The sequence below is a fragment of the Ipomoea nil genome, unplaced genomic scaffold (genome assembly GCF_001879475.1).
Source record: "Ipomoea nil cultivar Tokyo-kokei standard unplaced genomic scaffold, Asagao_1.1 scaffold2159, whole genome shotgun sequence".
Classification (NCBI taxonomy): Eukaryota; Viridiplantae; Streptophyta; class Magnoliopsida; order Solanales; family Convolvulaceae; genus Ipomoea; species Ipomoea nil.
In genome coordinates, this window is record NW_017618587.1 from 1322865 (window position 1) to 1336519 (window position 13655).

At 35.2% G+C, this 13655-nt stretch overlaps 2 protein-coding genes across 4 annotated transcripts; both read right to left on the reverse strand.

Annotated features, from left to right (window-relative positions):
- Positions 1 to 73: 73 nt before the first annotated feature.
- Positions 74 to 6332, reverse strand: LOC109149676 (carboxypeptidase SOL1). Of its 2 annotated transcripts, none has more exons than XM_019297593.1 (15): positions 6090 to 6332; positions 5620 to 5710; positions 5410 to 5505; positions 4965 to 4995; positions 4802 to 4858; positions 4543 to 4638; positions 3870 to 3992; positions 3234 to 3338; positions 2927 to 2973; positions 2485 to 2610; positions 2258 to 2360; positions 1960 to 2022; positions 1624 to 1707; positions 1201 to 1264; positions 74 to 456 (listed from the first exon to the last, which is right to left on the reverse strand). In XM_019297593.1, exons 1-15 carry the CDS (start codon positions 6196 to 6198, stop codon positions 179 to 181), a joined length of 1473 nt encoding a protein of 490 aa, XP_019153138.1. In that variant the 5' UTR covers positions 6199 to 6332; the 3' UTR covers positions 74 to 178. The 2 variants fall into 2 exon arrangements, with proteins under 2 accessions (XP_019153138.1, XP_019153139.1); XM_019297594.1 differs by lacking the exon at positions 6090 to 6332 and adding an exon at positions 5978 to 6069 and having other exon boundaries at positions 134 to 456.
- A 1005-nt stretch (positions 6333 to 7337) lies between these two features.
- LOC109149677 (protein GrpE) lies at positions 7338 to 10841 on the reverse strand. Of its 2 annotated transcripts, XM_019297596.1 has the most exons (6): positions 10552 to 10839; positions 8917 to 9124; positions 8633 to 8817; positions 8347 to 8514; positions 7979 to 8107; positions 7338 to 7833 (listed from the first exon to the last, which is right to left on the reverse strand). In XM_019297596.1, the coding sequence occupies exons 1-6, from the start codon at positions 10696 to 10698 to the stop codon at positions 7762 to 7764; spliced, it is 909 nt and encodes a 302-aa protein (XP_019153141.1). In that variant the 5' UTR covers positions 10699 to 10839; the 3' UTR covers positions 7338 to 7761. The 2 variants fall into 2 exon arrangements, with proteins under 2 accessions (XP_019153141.1, XP_019153140.1); XM_019297595.1 differs by having other exon boundaries at positions 8633 to 9124; positions 10552 to 10841.
- Positions 10842 to 13655: the final 2814 nt, after the last annotated feature.

Genomic DNA, 13655 nt, shown 5'->3' on the forward strand with positions numbered 1-13655 from the left:
ATGAATAGGAAAACGGTTTTAATAGGCAACCCTAAATAATATTTAATCATTCAATAAATAGAGACGCATTGACACCCCCAAAAAAATCCTTTCATTGAATCATAAATCAAAATATTGTAATATAAAAATTTTACATTATAAGGTACAGATTCTCTTGAGGAAGGCAAACTCAAAAACCTTATAATTGAGGCCTTTTTAACCCTGCATTCTGTCTATGTTTGGACCGGTTTAATAATCTACTCCTCAATAAGATGCAAAGGAAAGTCAATATTAGAATCAAAATAATAAAAAGTTTCGACTGCCACCATGGCAAGAAGTTGTTATCCCAGCTCTTCTGCAAGGAGCCATCATCTGCATTAGCGATTACCGGATCAAGAATAAAGTCCACTGTCATGGCTTCTTCCCCCAAAATGATGTGAGTGCTCTTTGACTTGTATCCCGGCATCGTTGCCACAACTACATTTTTTCAGGCACAAGTTACAATATCAGTTCATATTTAAATTACACACGAGAAAGTGAAAAACAAATAGAGCCATCAAAATGGGACTATAGCATTGTGGACCCTAGATCAAAACGACGTTTTGATCTTCAAATTTTAAAAGATTCTCAGTTTTCCCGTTTCTCATGTTTTTACACAGCTAATAATTTATTCCAAGTGCATATTTCATACTCGATAAGAATTTCATAACACAAGACACATACACATGTTATATATTTACTTATTTTAAATCTGATTTAGGTTGAAAAATTATGTTTTATAGGCTCAGAATTTTCACCACACAAGATATAAATTAATAACATAAGACACAATACGTTGTGTTACCCACCTACTAATTTGTTTCAAGTACAAAATTGATGCTCTTAAGGTACATAATTTTATAATACAAGACACAAAAACTCACAACACAAGACACATACACTTGCTTTATAGTGAAAAAAAAACACTCATAACCGAACGGTCAATATCAAAAGGAAATCAAAAACGACGTCAGATAGGACTAGGGTCCATAGTGCACTGAGGACCCTGGTCCACGGTATGACGATCCATGATCTACCTTGTAAGGAGGACAACTACTAACAGGCAAGGTACATTTTTAATTTACTAAAGGTATATTTTTAATACACTAAAGGTTAATTTTTGAAAGTATATTGTTTTAAAAAAATTGAAATCAACAGAGATGGAAGTTAGATATAGATTACCTTCATAATTGTTGCCAGGAGCTAATAGGCGGTGGTAGTCTGCAAATGTTTCGCCAGCTTTTATCTGTTCAGAAGTAGTTGAATAATTAAACAGCTGATGTACTAGACCTGGGTTGATATAACCATCTTCTATAAAATATATATATGCCTAAGTGTGCAATGGGCATAATAGATGTGGATTAGTCTAGTTTGATGATTTTACTTCAGACAAGAAGATGAGAGCAATTCTTGAAATAATAGCTTTGCATCAAAGGAATATAGGATTCAACAGCATCCAGACTAATTTTACAAAATCAAACCACAGAGAGGTAGAAGGACAATTGAACAAGGGCATTACTGAGAAATGAAGGCTGTAATAGTCCACTTTAACTTTCATGAAGTTAGAAGCCTTATAACACAAGAAGTTGTAACTGGTGAACATACCGTGTAATTTATTCCCTTTATGTCTATTGAAGCGGGTAAAGGCTTTCCATGATCAGAAGAAAAGATCTTTCCATGAATTCCGGCCTGCATGATTAGGAAGTCACCAAATGATATTACTTCTCTTGAAGCAGATTCTGGAGTATCTGACAGGAAATAATACTTAGCAAAGCAGAGGACTGCATGCATTTGATTCATTCATTTATAAATAAAATTTGCATGATATCTTTAAGAGCAGTCTAGAGATCTAAGATTACAATTAGTCCTTTCCCGCATCTCCCAACACATGCCAGTTAATGAGCCTAAACAAATAAAATTTGCATGATATCTTGAACATACCTTTACAACACTTGCAACAAGATGTAGCATACTCATTTTGTTGTATTCCCAAAGAGTGGGAAGCTGCAAATAACAAGCCAGGTTAAGAGAGAATGATAGCCCAGAAAAAGAATCAACATTTTGGTTATTCATATCCTCTCGAAAGCTGGAAATGTTCCCCCAGCTTTACAAAAGAATTTGAAGTCTCTGGATGTATATGCAGTGCAAGAAGGTTATCATGATTACTAGATTATGCATGCTCATGTATGCACCCATACATAGCAACCCAAATTCAAGAAAACTTAAACTGGAATCTTACTTCAGTTGCATTAGGCCATTTATCATCACTAATCTCTAATGTTAACTCAAAACAGCCGGCATTTATGTAATTCCAATCTTGCATGCCGCCATAAATAGGGTACCTGCAGAAAAAAAATCAAATTGATGAATACAAAGGGAATGGGCCAAAGAATTAATCATCAAAATTTGAATAATTTGCAAATCTAAATGGATGAACTTCACAGAATTATTTCCATAGTTCCTTACCAATGTGCACCATTTGTAATTCCTTCTGCAAATTCCGTGCTTAGAGACATGTTACGGTGATGATGACTATATAAACTTCCCATATATCTGAAAGTTTCATCATCAGGGCAAGCAAAGTAATATTTCCTGCAAAAGGTCCCAATTGACAACATTACAGTTAAATCCAAGAATTAGCAAGTACAAAATATTTTATATATATATATACACACACACACACACACACACACAACATAATGTCAAGAAGCTCTATCTGGTTTTATTACATTATGCATCATATAATCATCATGGGGGGAGGGAAAGAAAAGTCAAATATCAATGAACATTGTCTCTAAGGTTGAAAGTAAATTGAAGCCCAGGGATTCTATCTTTCACACACACAAAAAATGTATGTGTTTGGGAGATGCCAAGTCAAGGTCATCACAAAGCTGCTAGAAAAACTTACTTTTTATCTTCAGTTCCATCCCATGGATAATTTGCAACAAGTGCACCCTGCAACCATGGAAACCTCATTATAAATTAGAAAGAGAACTGTAAACAAATAAGAAATTATTGCCCACCATAACAAATTATTAAAGAGGATCCTCTTTGCCATAACTTTGATTTTCATAGTTTCCCTTCAAGATTAGAGTACTCACTTTTAATATCAGAAAGATTGTAGCCAAATAAAAAGGAATTACATGTAACATTTGCATTATAAATGGAATGCATACAGTATAATAGGGCATTAAAGAAAGAGTGTAAAAAATTACCCCGTGCAGGCTAGCAGATGCTGTGAAATGTATTCCTTCCATCCAACTCATAATTGCTTTTGTTTCGGGTTGACGTAAGCCATGATCATCATTCATGGGAAAGAACTATGTCATTTAATGTTAGTTAATGCTTTCTATGATAGTAAAAGAAAAATTAAAGAAGTTTTAAAAACAAACAAGTTTATTATACAGAAGATTATCTCAAATAAATGTCAGAATCACCCATAAAACCATCAAGATCTAGTAATGGAATATTGAACTAAACAAAAATAACAAAATATGGAAGCATGCACTACGGAAATTGTAAATAACATGAATGCATAATTATCATATCATTTCAAAGCTCTGATCCATAAAAAATGGTGGTTCCTCCAATTCTCTGACAACCTCCCACCATAAAACCAAAAAGAAAAAAAAAAATCACATGTAAAGAAATCATAAAACAGAAAATTTATAATAGTATTACTTTAAAATCCTATATAATTGATGTCTGAATGCAGGTTTTAGAGAAAATGATGTGAAGAAATAGAGTCCTCTTCCCAGCAAACCTCCTTTCATGAAATCACATGGTTCTGAACTTCTGACCGAATAAGCTAAAGTCCAATATTAGAAAAAGTAAATAATATCAGAAGATACCTGATCAGGGAAATCACGGTTTAAATCAATGTTATTTGCATTTACGCGTCTCCTCTTCTGAAACCCATCAGGATTCATAGATGGTAGAATATGAAGGTGAACATTGTCTACAATCAAGGTAGCCTGCAAGCATCATAGCACAAGAAGAAAGGAAAATAAGTGCATGCGTGTGTGTATGAAAATTAGAAAATCAGTTTATATATTAAGGCAGCTAAATTAAAATGATATGAAAAGTCAAAGAGAACAAAGCGATCCTAAGCAGACTCTTGAGATGTTCAAATTGATATTTGAGAGCTTGAGAGAAAATGCTCCAGTTTGCAAAATAAAACAACAAATAAAAGTATAGTGTTGGTATGTAGAAAAAAGAATAAGAAGGTACAATCATGACTGGCTTGAGCAAGCGAGTTTATAATTCATGGATCAGAATTGCATACAAAAGTTTTGCAACTTGTAACATGTTTCCAAAGTCATCTACAAAATGTAAACTATAATAGAGAAATGGCTTTCCAGGGAATCACAATTGCTTGAGTTATCAAACAGACTTCAGCAGACAAATAGGAAGTGACAAAAATCTGGAGAATTAAGACTGAAAAGCATGAACCAAAATAATAATAATAATAATAATAACAACAACAACAACAACAACAACAGTATTTAAAAGACAGGAAGTTACCAAGGGATCCTTCATGTAATTATCACAAATCCAATTAGCTAGAAGCATCAGAAGCTCACGCCCTACAGGTTCATCCCCGTGCACATTTCCAATAAACTACAATATCAGGGCTATTGAGAAAATTAATCACCAAAGCACACATCTAGCATACAAGCCTACAAGGATTTGATTAATAACTCATACAGAGGATAATACAGACCTCTCAGGCATGATGGTAACTAAAGTTACTAGTAAGCATGTTCCTGGATAAGATAAATACCTTGAAAGCAGGTTCAGCCTCTTGCTTCCCTGGTTTGTCTGAAATTTCCATCACCCACTGGCATATATAAATAAGATGATACCCATTTGGCCTCATTAGAATATAGGATTAATGAACTGTTACTGAGGTAAAATTGAGTAACCAACAAGGAGAAAAGCAGTACCAGTGGAACACCTTCTACACTCTTTCCAATGCTGGCCATTGTACCATACATTCCAACAGTCCCCCCAGAGAGAGTAAAGAATGAGTAAGAATTACACATACATGCATAGTCACATCAGAAAGAAGGTACATAGATAGTATCTATATTGCCAAATATAATTGGTGTTATCTATGTACACCACAGTGTAGGACAACTCTGATGCCTTATCATATTTGCATTAATTACAAACTAGATCATGGATGACAGGATGAGTGGTAGATTTCTAAAAGTATCAAGTGCTGATAAGAGAATCATTAGTGTCCTAGAAAATACCATAACCATCTCTATATTCATAACTTGACATGTGATTTCAGTGAAACCTCATTTTCATCTCCAGATATCAGAAAATTGACAAGCATCACCATCACAATTTGATAAAGCTATGCCTCTAATGAACCTGAAATACCTGTATACTTTGGATATGCTGCTACACCTACGATTAAATGCCATAATTGCATTTTCAAGGTCAGAATTCGTCATGTAGCCTTTAGATAATTCTTCACTGCCAGGGAAAACCAAAAAAAAAACAAAACAAAACAAATCATTATCTCTACTGCAAGGCTCAATGATAAATTAATACAAAGAAAGGCAAAGTTAAAGCAAACAGAGTCTATACAGTTTTAGTAAGTGTTCTTCCAAAGATATTTTGCTGTCTTCTTCTAATAAATGTCTGCTCGATCTCAAAGTAACACTCGGATTTGCAAAATCTATCCAAAGAGATAAAAAAACAGTCCAATCAATCAATAAATGGAAGAAAAATAACCTAATACTGAGTACTATATCATTATGAGTTCCATTTTGCAAAAAGAGGCTATACATCCCGACATTATAACAGAAGTTATTGCTAAATAGTAACATAAATCCTCACATCATTACCCTGAATAGACTGTTTCCTACTAGTGATACGATTGCAATTAAATCTACTAATCATTGTAAAAAGTAACACAAAATCATCGCATCACTCGAGAACTAACTTTATTCAACGAAAATGTCTCCAAGTTGATTATATAATGAGAGTCCTGAGAACGTTTGTTTTGTTTATACATATTGTTTCACAATCTCACGTATGAGTATGAGAGAAAAGACCTGAGACGCCGGAGGCGATGGAGCTGCGACCGGCGATCGAGAAGTTGAGAAGAGAGCAAAGGTGTAGAGAGAGAAAGAGGAGATAGAATCTGGCTATGAGGTTCTTCATCTTCTCTCGCTCGCTGAATCTGAAAAGCTCAGTCAGAGGCTTTCAGGTGAAGTTTTCGTGTCGACTAGAAAATGGAAACACGAACTGCAGCTCTGCAGGCCGGCCGGACAGGGATGGCACGTGATAGATTTGTACCACAATTAAAATTGTGAATATCCTACTTTGGCCCTTAATTGCTCCCATATATAAATATAATCCATTACGTTTAATCTTTACAAATTTAGTCTTTTAATTATTAAAGCTGTGTTTGGAAACTCAAAAAATGATTTATAGAAATCATTTTTTGAATTTTTAATATTTAGCGAGGGGGAAAAAATGAGAGTCAACGAAATTTTTTTTTTTTTTGTTTTTTTTTTTTTGAATATGAAACCCTTCAAGAGAGCATTATTTAACCCTTAAGTAAGAATAATAATATCAATCATCTCAATTGGGGCGTTATCAACGTTGAGGGTCCCCTAGCAATCGCTAAAGGGAAAATAAAGTCAATTTTTTAGAAAATGACATCCTTTTTTTTAGGGAGTCATTTTTCAAGATTTTCATTTCTTCTATTGTGCTACTTCTTCATCTTCTTTCTACCAAAGAGAAATGGCAACTTCTTCACCTCTCTCTTGCGCTGCTTCTTCATCTTCTTTCAACCCCAAAGAGAAACTGTAACTTCTTCACCTTTTCGTCCACGGTCAAAATTAAGTTAGCTGAAGTAAGAAATCAGAGCTCTGGCTATGATTTCCGTTGGAAACTAAGCTTTAGTTTTTTTAAACCAGAGACCAGAGATATGCAACTGTGTTTTTTTTTAATAACACATTTTTTGAATGACATCATTTTTTTTTAAATAAATAACATTCATTTTTTTTAATAATACTCATGAATTATACAATTTTACTCATCTTCTGAAAAAAGAACCAAACACACAGCCTGTTTTTTGTAATACAATCAAATACTAGAAATAAAAATATTTTTTAAAAAATAACTCATTTTATACAAATCATTTTTCTAGTTTCCAAACATACCTTAAATAATTAAATTTAATACGCGACCTTCCCTCAAAGAAAGTCATAGAAGCGCCATCTGAGCACAAATTGATTGACACTTTGCATAAAATCTTAATAATAAGTTATATAGAATTAATATCACTCCTATAAGACTATTTAAAGACATGCCCGTGCCTTACTATTATTAAACATTAAACAATATGTAGTACCCCGTAAGTAAATTTATACACCAAATCCTAAAAATTAATTCGTTAGTTTTTGCTCCAAATAAATCACTTTGATCTCGCTAACAACAAAAAAAATCATTAAGATGAAAGACCTCTGCCATAACCGCTCTTACCAAGAAAAGAGGTTTGCAATTTTTTTTTTCCCTTCTTGGAAAAAGGTAAAGAGTCAGTGGGGAGTTGGGGGTTGAAGTGAGGTGTTTGCACATCAAGGATCAACTTAAAGGGTGGCCTAGAGTTTCATCTCTCTGCAAGCTTAAATAGTTCTCTTCCAAAATCAAATGGTGCAGCAGGAAAAGATTTCCACTTCCAATGCCATTCCTTCAAGATTCAGATCCTCGGCCTGCTGTTTAATTCTCCACTACTTGTGTCACCCCAACTTCTGCTGGTCGAATGATTCGGTCATGTAGCATGTACCCCGACTGCACAGCACAGAATTAAAGGTTAGCACTCCATACACAAGTTGGGGTACATGTACCCCGACTGCACAACACAACCGCTCTAATACCAAAATGCAGACGTCTAATAAAACCAGACAAAACAGTGCAGTCATAATAAAACAGGTACCTTAAGGACAACTGCAACAGTGCCGGGTGGCTTTGAAGGATCTGGCACTTGGAATACAGCATTATGCTTGTTTGGGTCAAACTCTTCATTGATAGGATCATATTTTGTAACTCCAAACTTTTTAAATACCTGAAAAGTGACAATCATTTTACAAGGAGATTGCCTATCAACAGAATCGTATGATTTTAAAAGAGATAGCATTCTCATATAGACAACTATATGTGGTCAAAATGCCAGGGAAAAGACGTTAAAATAGCACAGGAGTTTGACACGTGTGCACAAGCAGTTTTCATATATAATCATTTATCACAAGAATAACAAGAGGGATAATGGCTGGGGACTATCTCTTAAAGGGGAGATCATCATACCTCAGCTAGTTGTTTCTCAGTCATTTCAACACCTTCCAGTAGTGTTTTCAGAAGTGGTACAGCACCAGTATTGTCATTATCAGTATCAATTTTTGAAAAGCTTTCTTTTACAACTGATGAAGCCCTGCCCAAATTGTCTGCAACATCTAGCAGGCTTTTTGCAAAGTTCTGTTGCAATGTTTGAGATGAAAGAGAGATGAGAACTAGGTACCATTGCAAATTAAATCTAAAATCCCATGAAATGAATTGTGAAAGCATGAGTCTTCATGAAGTACAAACGGCAAACCTGAACGGCAAACTTCTTTGAGTTCTCAGATTCACGCCTATTCCTATCCATTGTGTTCTCCATCTCAGCATATGTCCGAAGAACCTTGTCCTTCATTTCTTCAAGCTCTTTTTGTTTCGCATTTAGTTTTTCTTCCTTCTCCACGATGAGCTTGACCAAATCATCCCTAGAAAGGTCCTCTACATCTAAATCAGAATCAGAGTCAGAAAATAGAGTCTGTTTAGTACTTCTTCCCCTCCTCTTTATGTTTTCAGATGTGTTAGTATTGGGTCCCGTATCAGAACCTGATTTATTGGTTTCATCAGGAACTTCAGCATTCCCATTTGCACTTGCAGCAGCATCACTTTCTACTGTGTTTCCCTGTCCATTTCTTGCCTGAGCTGTCTCTTTTTCATCAGATTGTGTAGATGCTGATGATGACATTCCAAACCGTTGAAAAGCAGAATGATTAAGAGTAGAATCACGTAGAAGAGACACGTGACCAGGAATAATCTAGAAAATAAAAACAATAAACATTATTTTCAATCATATAAATTAACTAGAACGTTACAAAAATAAAATAAATGGAACGGTTGGCAGCATAACAAAGAAAGCAAATAGTTCCAACTTCAGCACCGGATACTTATATTAAGGAGATGAATTCAGGCATGGGAGGTAATGAACTTTGCATCAACTTTAGAGAGCACTAGGTCATGACTCATTGCCATTGGAGTCCTAACGTATTAGCTAAGCAACAGGAAATAAAAAGGAGAGGTGTATGTATATCTATGATATTTTTAAAAGCAAAGGGACAATCTATACACACAGATTAAAGTATGAGGCTTTCAGTATACTATATCAAAACATCTACCTTTCCAGCATATAGTTAAACCACCTGTTGGTTTTACCCATTCGTGTTCCCTAAACAGAAAATGAGAGAGAGAGAGGGAGAGGGAGAGAGGGGGGAGTATTGGTTCTAAACACAAGAGTTCCATCTGTAACATAAGCTTGTTAATGTATGTTAAAAACGATTGGTAGAATCCACAATTTTACTCCCTTCTGGCAATCCACACATATCCCACTTGATGCATTTGTCATGAAGAAAAAAAGCATCCACAACTATATCATATGCTCTTTAAAAACTCTAGTAGAGAAAATTACACAATAACACAAATAAGGCCACTTTCTCACCTCTATAAATGAAATACCACACATGACTTTAACAGAGCCAAAGATCAAAGGAACCACAAAAGCAAAGAAATGTGAAGCAAATATGAGAACACAAATCTATAATCTCAACATAAAGGAGGCATTTGCAACTTCTCTGGGTAAGGGTATTTTCAAACATGCCATTCCAAGCCATAATTAAACAATTCCAGCACTAAAAGTACAACCATTATGAATGAATCATACCACATCAAAAGAAATCACATATTCTAAGACAAATGTAGCTTCTCCTAAGCTTTCTGATATTTCCCTGCCCACCTCCCATGATAAGAGAAAAGTTATCCACATAAGAAATAGAAAATAAAGAAAACCAAAGACCATTAAGCCACACAACAGAAGGTGCAAAAGGGAGGTTTTTTAAATCTTCAAAACTCAAAGATGAAAAAACTATAATCATTAACATTTACTAAGCTCTTCTTTCTTCATGGAAGAAAATAAGTAATTGGATCCAACACCTCGATCCCACAATAGGAACTCTTCCAAGCTGAATTTGAAAGCCAAAATCAATTACGGAGTACTTCACCTAATTTACAGCCAGCTTAAATATAAGTCTCGAAGAACGAATGAAAAACACAAACCTATAATCAAAATCCCTTAACCAGAGCAATGATTTTATAGCATAAATTGACCACAAATTTGCTGCTTGACCGTAGAAGATTAACGCAAACAAATAAAAACAAAAACGTTATAAATTATTCAGCAGGAAAGTGCACCTTGTTTTGAGGATAACATAGGGAATGGAATCGATTGGAAAGGATTGGGGACTGTTGTTTCTGTTGCCGGGCGTGAAAGATCAACGACTTGCGGCACTGGGTCAACACAGTCCTTGAGACCCGAGAAGTGATTCTGCTGACCACCATGGCTGAAGTTGAAAGGAGTGGGTGTTCGGTCTAATTCCCGGGGAGATTATCAGAATCAGAGGTGAGATTGGCAGATTAGGGTTTTAGGAGGAAATCAAGGGTTTTAGGAATGGGGCGAGAAATGTCTGGCTTGGTGGCTTGGATCCCAAGTTGGATATCAATCGGGCCTCCAGACCGGGCTTGGTCAGCTCGGGCCAACTCAGCTTTCGGCTGAACAACTGAGTTAAAACAAAAAGCACACAAAAATCTGGATAAATGACTAAAATGTGTAGTCAAACTTGGGAAATTTCAAACTATGTCGCCTTTTTTTTTTTACAAAAATATGCAAAACTCTTTTGGGAGTTGCGTTTTTTGTGTTGTCCCGGTGTATTTTTTTTGTTTCGGTATTTCCGTAAAATGCAAGAGGTGGTTGCGTTTACGTATTCGTATACGTAAAACGCATTACCGAAATGCATTTTCTAGGGGATACTGTATAAGCAAAAACGCAACTTACTCTTGCGTTTTACGTATTATACCAAAAACGCAAAAGTAAATTGCGTTTTTGGTTTTTTGTACCGGCGATCGTGAAGTCGCCGGAAGAGAACAAAACGCAATTAGCACATGCGTTTTTGTTTAAAACGCAAACTGTAAACGTTTGGCCGCCGACGAGGAACTGCAGCTCGGGCAGCTTTACTTCCTCCTCCCCATCTCCAAGTCGCACTCGCCGCTCTCTCTTCACGATATGTGCGCGTTAGCCATCAAGGCCAGCGCCGCCCTCAGTGAGTGTAAATTGATGAACCCCGTGAGAGAAGGCCGCCGCCGCCGCCACGACGTTAATAAGGTGTTGCCGGGGGGAAGTAGGATGTTCTCCGCCCGAGCTCTGGTGGCCGCCGATGCATCGTTTGGGTGGATAATTAAATTGCTGATGCTGACCAAAAGGTTGACTTCCATCCTCTTTGAACAGAGGTCGTCACCATTGCGCCGGTACGGTGATGATAGATGCATCCAACCAAATTCGTTTAACGTATTCCATACGTCACATGAAAACGCATTTGGCAGATGCGTTTACGGTATCCAATACGAAAAACGCAAGTCACCTTTGCGTTTTACGTAAATAATGAAAAAAAAAATACACCCGGGACCACTCCAAAAACGCAAGTGGTAAGTGAGTTTTGCATATTTTTGTCAAAAAAAAAGTCAGCACACATTTTTGTCATTTATCTCCCCCCTCTACACATTCTTGTCATTTATCCCAAAAATCTTTATCACTAAAAAGTCTTTTTTTTTTCAATAAAGAATTTGTGTTACGGATCTTTATTCATGAGACAGATTGAGTCAATAAGAAAATGTAATATTAATCATAAATAAACAAAATTATTAATTATATGAGAAAAATGTAATATTCTCAAATAAAATGTACTGTAATACATTTACATTTTGATTTAAATGTATTATTATATTTTTCCATTGCACTTTCTCTTATAATTAACAAGCACTTGCCAACATTATTTATAAGCAAAAATGTTATACTTTTACATCAAAATGTAAATGTATTACATTTTTCCTTAAAAGTATTACAATTTTTTTTATAAATAACAAACACTTTATTCATGATTAGTATTATATTTGCAATATAAGTTACAAAAAAGTTACAAAAGTAGTACTTGGGACTAGGCCAAATGGTTTGCTCCATTCACATGGGTGAACCCCCAACCTCATATGTAAGGGATAAGGTGCTAAACCACCAAGCCAACCATGTCAGTTAAACAACAAGTACTACCATGTAAATAATTATGAATATCTCATTTTCATATTGACCCGATTCGTGAGTTTTTTTTTTTTTTTTTGGGTGACTAAAACATAAAATTCATTAATTAATTGGAAAATTTTCTTCATTAAAAAAAAATAATAAAACACATAATTCATTAATTAATTGGAAAGTAAAGTCACTCCCTATCATTAGACATAAAAATGAATTCCTGGACACAAGACAATCCAACTAAGTTGGTCACAAAAACATTTTTTTTTTTTGAATAAAACACTAGTTCATTAATTGATTGGAAAATAAAGTCACTCCCTATCAAACATATAAAGGGATTCCCGAAACACGGACAATCCAACTAAGTTGGTCAATTTATTTATTTGATAATTATAGTATTACAAATTTGCCATGTAAAAATAACAAGACGTAATTCTTTATATTGGAAGATGAGAGAAATTTGAGGGTATAAGTAAACTTCATTTTGTGACTCTACTTGACAAATGAGTAAATGATCAATGAGGTAAAATAGTTTACGTTGTCCATATCAAACTAAAAAATCAATGGGCCACCTACTATGAATTGACTTTGTAGTATTGTGATTCACAAGTCAAAAATCTGATCAAATCTGGGAGGTTTAGTTGTTAACATCCATCCGACTTGCAACAACAAAATAGGAACATGCCAACGGCTGCAACTCTAATCACACCCACCCCCAATGGATACACTCACACACTATGTATGGATGGTCTGAGACTTCAAATCAAAAATTGCCATGGTGAGTTTGAAGAGGATTTGGAAAGCGCAAAAAGCATAATTGGCTGCATTCTACGTGTAGCAGGATGAAACTATGGTTGAATTGTATATATGTTTTGTTGGTTTAATTTGGCCCACTTCTGCATATTTCTTTTCCCTGAGCCGAAAGTCAAACAAAAGGATTCCAGCATGACTGAATCAACCATGAGTCCTTCTGATATTATGCCCATTTCCTAGCTTTTTCCTGGCCCCTTACCATATTAGTATATTAGTTGAAAAACTTTTGAAATTAAAGTTATTTTGTTTGTCCTTTGCTGTTTTGAGTGAGGAAGGGGCATGGAAAGTGGGGGTTGAAGAGTTTTGAAAATGGTTTAGATCAGACTTTGGAAAAAGCATGACTCATAATAAGTAGACTGCAGACTGCACTTGATAACCTTTGAATATATGGGAGGACAAGAATAAG